This window comes from Lipophrys pholis (assembly GCF_963383615.2).
Source record: "Lipophrys pholis genome assembly, chromosome: 2".
Classification (NCBI taxonomy): domain Eukaryota; kingdom Metazoa; phylum Chordata; class Actinopteri; order Blenniiformes; family Blenniidae; genus Lipophrys; species Lipophrys pholis.
In genome coordinates, this window is record NC_137636.1 from 14027947 (window position 1) to 14037894 (window position 9948).

The 9948-nt window shown below is 43.0% G+C and overlaps 1 protein-coding gene across 1 annotated transcript; it reads right to left on the bottom strand.

Annotated features, from left to right (window-relative positions):
• Positions 1-7482: 7482 nt before the first annotated feature.
• Positions 7483-8814, bottom strand: rassf10b (Ras association domain family member 10b; the record flags this gene model as incomplete). Its single annotated transcript, XM_080458550.1, has 1 exon — positions 7483-8814. The coding sequence occupies one exon, from the start codon at positions 8812-8814 to the stop codon at positions 7510-7512; it is 1305 nt and encodes a 434-aa protein (XP_080314676.1). The 3' UTR covers positions 7483-7509.
• Positions 8815-9948: the final 1134 nt, after the last annotated feature.

The following is a 9948-nucleotide window of genomic DNA, read 5'->3' on the forward strand; positions in this document are numbered from 1 at the left end:
AATTTGCTTTGACACAGAAAACATAATACATTTGAATGTAATCAGTCTGACAAGGGGACTTTTCATCCACTCAGCACTTTGAAGTAGGATACAATCATGACATTTGTAGAATTTTGACATTGTGAAATAACAATAACTGTTTTCAAAAACAATCAAAATTGTCTATTTGTATTTGCAGCATTAGTTTATACTGTTGAATTTTCACTGATGAGTTGTAAGTTGTTGTTTTTTTAACAGTTTTAACCATCTTGCCTTGTCTGAAGGTACTTCTGGTTATTTATTTTTTGCTGAGTTATCATCACGTCCTTTCTCAAGAAAGAAAATGCATGACTTAAATGTTACAATGGACTCACACTTTACAGTTTTAGTGTAAATTTACTCAAATGTGGAAGGTGGGAGTGTATGCTTGGGTATGCTTGAGATAATTTAAAAAAAAAAATTGGTTTAAAAGGACTTTTTTTCCTGTGATATTTGCTCATAATAAAATATGGGGTTTAACTACATTGTATAACATTTTTGAACTTCAACTGTCCTATGAACTTATCATGTGGCACTGTATTGAATTGAATTGAATTGAATTGATGCAAACAATAGTTGGCGAATCTTTCTGTGTGCAGCCTGCATGTTCTCCCAGTGTGTGGGGGGGTTATCTCCAGGTAATCAGGGTTCCTCCCACAGTACAAAAACATGCATTTGAGTTCCATTTGTAACTCTGAATTGCCTGTGTGTAGCTGTGAGTGTGTGTGGTTGTCTCTCTCTCAGTGACGGACTGATGACCTGTCCAGAGCATCTTCAGCCACAGTCAGCTGGGATCAGCTCCAGGCCCCCGCGACCCTTAGTTAGACAAAGGAGACAGAGAAGATGAATGGGACGGAGTGGCAGTGTGGATGGGTGGTTGTCAGTCTTTCTGTGTTCGTCCTGAAACGGACTAGTGACCTGTGCGCGATGTATCTGCTTTTTACTTTGTGTCAGCTCCATCCAAAGCAACCCTGAATTGAATAAAGCGACCGTGGATGATGGATGGGTGCTTCTCCAGTTCATTAAAACAAGTTTGCTTTACTTTATTTCAGTCTGATGTTACATTTAACCAGTGACCAGTAATCCTGTTTATTTTACTATGCTGACTGCAATTTGGACCTGTTCTGTTTATATGTAAATACATTTGAACTGAATGATCAGTATTTATGGGAACATAACCACCTGCTGACATGTGAAGGTTTCCTCTGAAGAGGATATTCTTCAAGATGTCATTTCTTCATTTAGACAGAGCTGGTGCTTTGAGAGCATCTTGCAGCTCTTTATCGACGGAGCTGAAGTGACACGGTGATTTAGTGTCTGTGCAGAGACCGCAGTTCCCTGCCGCCCTGGAAGCCCTCTGCTATGGTCTCAAAGAGCCTGTGAGTCTGAATAATTCTCTCTAAAGTGTGCTTTCTCTCTCGTCTCCCACCTCCCCAATGTTCACTTACATGACCCCCAGCAGAATGGGTCAGATGGCAGCAATGCTTCAGTACCTTTAACCTCTGATCGTATGACCCCTAAACCCCGAAGTGACCCCAGAGCAAAGACTGTGACATTTTCTTTCTCAAGCTCTGAAAGTATTTGTTAGCATCCAAGGATTGTCAGATATGTTCATCTGCATGTGAAGACACTGCGGCAAAACACATGATTAGAAACATAGTTGTGTTAACAAGATAACGAGGCTGCATACCACTGAGAAAAATAGTCCAATCCCAGACTGACCTTCCTCACTGGCTTTTGTCTATTTAATCAGGCCGGTTCTGCAAAAAGCTTAAGAGAAGGACTCTCCTCAGATTCTTGAATTTGCTCTCAAACAACTCCAAGGGTTCTGGAGAGTCTCCACATAATCAAAACTTGACATTTTTGCATTCATTCGGGGATGTGAGAAACTCTCTACACAGACTTCATCTCCAAAACAAAAGAGGCGGAATGTGCTCCTGTTTTCTCTCTCGGGGACACTGTGTGCACCGTTACACCCTCGCCTGTGAGATGAAGACGTTTTTGTTTCTATCAGGTCACACTAATTTATGTTCCTCAATGTGACAGAGTGGCAAATGAAAAGAGAGCCACAGGAGAGTGTGGAGCACAGAGGAGACTGCAGCTGTGTGTGTCAAGAGGCAGGAAGATTGCCATTCACACAACATGTAATACAGTACTTCCCCTGGTTTGACAATGATGTTGCCCTAAATCCAAAGAACAAAGACACTTAAGGTGGCTTGTGCCTGTTCTTGTATTTCTATCTTTGTGAGAACCAGCGTTGCTCTCAGACAGCGACAGTCTGGATAATCTGAGAACGTGGAGATGTTTGGTCTGGTTTTTACTTTGAAGAGTATTTTTTTATTTTTTATTTTTTATTTACTGAGGATTGACAATTGTGATGTTAGAATTATGTTGCAACACTTATTTTGTTAATTATCACATTTTTGGGCATGAGAACTTATGTTCAAGCGTGGCAGCTTTGAACTGGCTCATTGTCAAAATATGACAACAATGCATCAGTTTCCCTCGGAAGATTTGATATCAACCACGATCTAAGTTATTAAAACACTTGGAGACATGTTTCCCCCCCCCCCACACACACACACACGCACACACTTCAAAAACACGATTTGGTGACACTAAAATTGCTCTGGTACTTGTATAGTGCCTATTGTTCTGCTTGTGGGTGGCCATTGGACCACCTAGCTCTTCTATCTTGGTTTTTCGCACATGTCTGTTGGGTGCTTGCAGACATGCTTGCTCACCTGGCCGGGCGCGCAAGGAACTGATGGATTTAACTGTGGGGAGATGTGCCATTTATCTCCACTCTCCAGATGCTAATGCCCATGGTATCTGTGGTCTCACTCCAATTCTTTGTTGGACCACTTTCTGTTAGTGGGGTCCCAAACGTCTGGTGCTTATTCTCATTTATTCATGCCCTCTGTGTGTGTGTGTGTGTGTGTGTGTGTGTGTGTGTGTGTGTGTGTGTGTGTGTGTGTGTGTGTGTGTGTGTGTGTGTGTGTGTGTGTGTGTGTGCCCCCCTCTGCCCCCGTCCTCTTGTTGTTTGGTGGATGTGTGTCTGCAGGTCTCTTTTCACACTCTTGTGTTTGATTGTTCTTCTACCCTACACTTCTCTGTCTTCCATTCTTCAGTCGTTGCATTATTCCACGCACGTGCGAATTAAAAAAAACAAAAAAACAAACAAACAAACAAACAAACAAACATGACTTTAAGAAGATTGTAAAATGAAGCGTCAAGGACAAAAAAGGGAGAGAAAAAAGGTGGTAGTGAAAGTCAACCTCAGAAAATCACCTGCATTTGCTGTTAAATCTGTTGGAATAGAAATGAGTAGAGCAAAGAGACAGACACTGATTGATAGACAGTGTCTGCACTTAATCAATATCTTGACTCCCTCATTACAACAGACACTAGCTCAGCAAAAGAAATCAGATCGAGAATCAGCAAAGCAACATCTGTTATAGCAAAACTAAACAGATTTAAAGAAGCAGAGGCAGGCGCTTCAATACGAAAGTCAACAGTTTACCTCGAAAGCCACGAAGGCCGGACTCCATTCAGACTGTGACAGCAAGCTTTGGAAAACAAGAGTTACTGAAGACTTCTGAACATCAGCTGCAGGCACTGCAGAACAAATGAATAGGTACATCCGAAAATAACAACAAGAACCGGACAACAGGAACATCTTACGTGCACCTTACAGTGCTGCAAGCTGCAGGGGAACCGACATCAATTTCCAGAACTCCAAGCCAAGACCATTTGGCAACGGACTGCAGGAGGGGGGCGAGCAATGGACCAGCCAAGGGAAATGTGGGCAGACATCATCAGAGATGGTTCAGTAGGACAATAAATGTTGGATCAAGCATTGTGAATGTGGCCCAGGAATGGCAGGAGCATCAGATGAGTTGTTATTTTGGGATCTGCCGAGTAGCGGAGAAACAGCAGGGAGACAGCCTCGTAGAATTAGTCAATATAAAGATTTAGGCAGGGGCTGATTGGGGGAAAGTGTCACAGCGTTTCCAGAACTGCAGATTTTATGGGATGGTGATTGTTTTTCTCCAGATTTAATCCAAGGAGGTAAAGTTGATGAACTAACAGGATGATAAGATCAATTGCTGAGAACTGTGGTGCAGAAAAGCTTCTTCTTTTTTCTTTTTTTTTTTACTTCGGAAAACCTTTATGCTGTCTCAGTGCCATCGGACACTTGATACACAAAAACACATGAAATTGAAATATTGACAGTTTTTCTACGAATAAGGGGAAGATGATATAAACATGAGCAGTTATCATGGCACATTTTGTTTTACGTAGCAACTTTGTTTATTGTCCACTGCTGATATTATGTTGATTATAGATAATTAAGATATAAACAATCGGTAGAATATGAGGCAAAGTCATTTTCCATTTTCCACGATACGACAGGGTACACTGGGAAACAAATCTTTATCCTCCCAACTAATTCCCTGGTATTCATGCACATTACAGCGTTTGTTTGCTGTAGTCACCCTGTTATCCTATCCCGCATGCTGAGGAACACCTCGTCCATCTTCTATTCTCTCTGTGGCTATTTCAGTGCACCTAATAAGTACTGAAACGACTCCGGGGACACTGTGAGTAATGTATACCTCTGTGTTGTGTTGTGCATTAAACAGTACATGGGTGGATTTATCAGTGGTTGCAACTGGATACACGCAGTGATGCATTATTCCTTGGTGCAACCACAGAATCCTTTCTCTGGCAACACGTATGCTCACATGGAGAACACTTTCTCACATGAATTCAACAATTTCTTTGGATAAAAAAAACCTTGAGATGGTTTGTTATGATCGATAGAATCTAACCACAAAGCTTTAAACAGTCAAGCTGTCTCATCCTGTTACCTGATACACTATGGGAGATATAGTACAAATCTGTCCATCTTTACATTATTCTTTTACATTTATGTAAAAATGTAATGCTTGCAAAAATAGGAATTAATGTCAGCTCTACAATATTTGCTCTAATCAAATCAAACTTTATTTATATGGGACTTTTCATACAACTAACTGTAGCACAAAGTGCTTCACATACTTTGAAAAGAGAAATAAAACACACACACACACACACACACACACACACACACACACACACACACACACACACACACACACACACACACACACACACACACACACACGCACGCACACACACACACCACCAACCCCATCTGCCTGTATGAAAATATAAAATCTGATGTAACAGTAGCCGAGCACTGATGAGCCAGGAGAGAAAGCACCATCCTCGGGGGCCGACCACATCGAGAGGAGCCACAGCCTACAGCTCTGGGCCCCCCCCCCCCCGCCATAACGGACTGCCCCAACAGCGCCCCCACCGCCGTGGCCAGAACGGTCCCCAGAACGACGCCCCCCACAGGCAGACCAGACTCAATCCCGATGCAGAGCGCCCCCATGAGGAGACACTGGGGTAAAATAAATAAAAGCTAATGACATGATTCAATAAATGAAAATAAAAGAAATTAAGCTAAATCATTGACGACATTAGAAAAAAGAGGAATTAAAAAAAGTAAGCAAAATAATCAACTAAGTTGAAGCTAATTTAAAAAAGCGGGTTTTGAGCCTGCTTTTCAAAACCCCAACCGAGACTGTTGAGAGGAATCGTCTATCAATCACTATACACAAACTATGAACTTCCAAAGATAATGTTTTCTAGTGACATGTTGATCTTTGTTCCTTTCCACATTAGATTTTGGCTCCACAGAAATGTGTTTTAAAAGAAGCAATAAAATGTTTTTAAAGTTTTCAACCACCATCATTTGTACTGCCTTATACCACAAATATCTATGAATTTATTTTGTGTCAAAATGTAATACATTTTTCAAACACTGACGTAGTAAATATAGTACAAAAAATAGAAAATAATATAAACTCTTAACTAAGCTTAACCTAACTAAATATAGAAATGGCTAAAAGAATAAGACTCCTAACAAAATATAGAAGTGAAAGTGACCGAACGTTAAATTGCACTGTGGTTACAGACAGAATTATTGCACAAGTATGATCATTTGCAGTGAATAGACAATTAGATATTGCACAGTTTTGCATTATGGTATGTGAGATGAAGGATGGTGAGGTGGATGAGGTGGATGAGGTGGATGAGGTGGATAGCGGCTACTGCTACTTCCCTTCTGTCGACTTTCTGGTGTCAGAGCACCATATCAATCCCGTCCCTACCAATGATATCAGAGGAAAAAGTTAAAATCTCCTCAGCAAGTCCTGAAAGTTGGACAATACACCTCCAATTCAAGCGTTTGCACTTCTGTCTTAACTTCAGATCTCATCGTGACTCCATGCGTCACCACAAAATAATCACGTTGCTTTATCACTTGGTGTCTGGATCATGGTGAGAGTTGACAGAAAGTCATTCAACAGTTGCAGAACAATCCCAAACACCTCGGACTTTGTTTTGACTGCGTCGCCCTGATGTCTCCAAGATGTTTAGTAGCTGGCAGTGATTATGGTAATCTGCTTCTACCACAAAGCCATTTTACTTTTCATCTCACACTTACTCATCACTCACACCCTGCAGCCTGCTTTGGTTCAGTTTGTCTGTTTTGTTAGATCACTGTCATTGCAACAAGAAAAGAGAAGCAAATGAACTCTTGTGCCAAGAACAGTGTTTATTTTAAAGTCAAGACAACAGCTTTCTTGGAAACATTGATATTTATTATGCAACAAAAAAAAGAAATCTGTGGTTCTCAAATCAGAGCCATGTTATAAAAACAGATGTTACCACTAATTGCTCTGATGTCTGAAGTTTTGTTTTTTTTAAGTCATTTGTGTGGAACTATTGCTTCATTTGTGTTCTTATTGATCCCTGAGGCTGGAGAGGTTCATTTTGTTCCTACAGATATGATCAACAGTCAGATAGCCACTCTCCTGCAAGGGAGGACATTTCACTTCACTGGCAGAGACAGAAGACACAAACGTTTCTCCAGCGGCAACTTCTGATGCAGAAATACCACAAACAAGGTATTGTTTTAGCGTACATAAAGATAACCCCTGCTACTACTCTTATTGGTTTATCAAATGACGTCATCACAATGAAGTGATTACGTTTAGTGTCCATCATTAATACACATCTGGATTATTTTGTGTCCAGATCTCCTGCTTTTATAGACACACCAAACTGAAATGTGATCATAAATGTGTTTTCTGTCATCAGCAGAAATATGAAAAATACTGAGTGTATTATATATTGCTTCAACACAACTTTTGAAAAGTCGTCTCCATGCATAACATTGGATTCTGTATTATGTTATGACATTAGATCAAGAAACGGATTTTGAAGAGAGAGAGAGAGAGAGAGAGAGAGAGAGAGAGAGAGAGAGAGAGAGAGAGAGAGAGAGAGAGAGAGAGAGAGAGAGAGAGAGAGAGAGAGAGAGAGAGAGAGAGAGAGAGAGAGAGAGAGAGAGAGAGAGAGAGAGAGAGAGAGAGAGATCTAAACCAGTGACTCCCACACAGGGAGGCTGTCTGAGTCCTGGCTGTGCAGAGAGCTTAAACCAGTGTCTGAGTCGTCGTCGTTCACACTGTGAGCTTTGGACAGACCCCTGGCCTGCTCCACCCACTCGCTTTTAGCCTCCAGCGTGTTAATCACCCCCATCTGATCATCTGCGCCGCGGGCGCATCTCTGCTCCTTGCTTGTCCCGTCCTCTATGGCCAAAGTGTTGACTTCCTCCAGCAAATCCCTCATCTCTTTTTCTCTCGCCCCACAAATCTGCCGGGTCAGCTCTAAATCGCTCCTAATAGCCTCTAAATCCGTGTTGAGGCGCAGTCCTATGTACAAACTTGCATCCAGCTGCGTTTTGATCCTCTCCTCCTCCAAAAGCAGCTCGCTGTGGGACGCTGTGTCCGCCTCGCTGCGCTCCGACTCTTTGCGCTGCAGCTCCTCGTCCCTGCGCTGCATCCAGCGGTGGTTAAGTTCCTCCTGGATCTGCGCCGTCATTAGATCTATTAGATCTTCCTGCTCCTTCAGCTTCTCCTGTAGTCCAACCAGCTCCTCACACCGCAAGACATACTCTTCAAACTTTACGGAGGTCTCAGTGGAGGACGGCGCGTCTCCATCTTGGACTGCGCCCGAAGCAGCGTCCGCCAAATACGTGTTTTGTACATAATTTACTCCGTGTCTTTTGATTCTGTCAAAATGCACTTTCGCCTCGCACCTCTCGATATCTGCGTCCAGCTCCGTAATCCTCTGCACCTGCTGGCGGATGGTGTGATCCTGAGAAACCACAAGATGGACCAAAGTTTCCATCTTCTCCGCGCAGGACGCGTCTTTGTGCGCAGTGCGCGCCTTCTTTTTATTCATCTTCTCCAACTTTCTGAAGGCCTTCCTCACAACCCGCCGCTGTTTCTCGGGTGGGATGTGAGCCATGGGAGCCCACGTACTCTCTTTGGTCACACAGGGGTTCTGTTTGCTGAGCACCACGCGCGCCTCTGCGCTCCGGGCTCCGGGGTTTGCCAGAGACGCCTCGCTTTTCACCAACACAAACTTGACATTCCTCTGCTCCTCTCCCCACGCCATCCAAAGTCGTAAAATCTTAGTTTTGTTCGGTAAAGTCCTCTCGAAGCCCCTCCATTTCTCCACGATGCAGTAGGCCTGTGATGTCGAGAGGCTGTGCTGAGAGTTTTGGTCCTCCAGAAGCACTTTGACAACATCCGCGCAGGACGTGCGCTTTGACAAGCCGAGCACTAGTTTTTCTTCCCGGCAGACCCACACTGAGATCTTACTGTCATCTGGCTCCATTGTGGCTTACTGATAAACTCTACTTCTTTAAAAGAAAATGAAGAAAAAGTATTCCTTAAAGAAATTTATATCCGCATGTCTTGGGAAAAAAAGAAAAGAAAAGCGCAGCGTTGCTTTACACACTTTGGTGCGTGTGTGTGCGCGGGCTGCGTCCCAGTCGCATCTGGCTCGAGCTTCCCACGAGTCCTCTGGTGGATTTCATCTGGCTGGAGCCCAGTCAGGGAAACACTCACTGCGTCCTGAGACGCCTTTGCTTTGGTCACATGACCACCGGGACAATCCCGCAAAACAAGTCCGCGTGTGTGTGTGTGTGTGTGTGTGTGTGTGTGTGTGTGTGTGTGTGTGTGTGTGTGTGTGTGTGTGTGTGTGTGTGTGTGCGTGTGTGTGTTCAGTTTTGATTATATTGTCAATGTTTTTGCTTTATTTTCTTAATTATTTATATTGTAGCTTCTCACTCGAAGGTTTCCAAACTTTGGATGAACAAAGATGGAATTATTTAGTCAACAAACAATTGTGAAATAACAAGTAATATAATAATAAGCCAACCTTTACTTTGCTTTGCACTGTCATGGCGCTCTCTGGATGAGCGTCATGAGGTTGTCATCTGAAGAAGTGATAGTCCTACTAAACGCAAACCCAATGGGATGGCACGTCGCTGCAGGACGCTGCGGTAGCCGTGCTGGTTCAGTGTGCCATCAGTTTTGAATAAATCCCCAACAGCTTTTCCTTAGTAGTGGTTTCCCAGCAGCTCTTTGACCATAAAGGCCTGACCAGTCTCTGAGCAGTTGATGTAGAGATGGGTCTGCTACTAGAACTCTGTGTTTCATTTATCTGGGCTCTAATATGAGGTGATGTTAATGTGTGATTTCTGATGAACTTATCTTCAGCAGGAGAGGTGTCTTCCTTTCCCGGGGCGGTCGTTATGTGATCCAGTTTCGTAGTAATACTGATGGGCTGTCGTTTTTCTTTACTTAACCGATAGACTTCATATTTTGTCAAGAATCAAACAGTTATGAAATCCGTCTGTCTCCTGTTTACCAACCTGACTTCTGCACGACAAAACCGATGGTCCCAAACCCATTAAGAAGCCACAGAATTCCCAAAAAATCAACCCTAATGAGGCTCAGCTGTGAA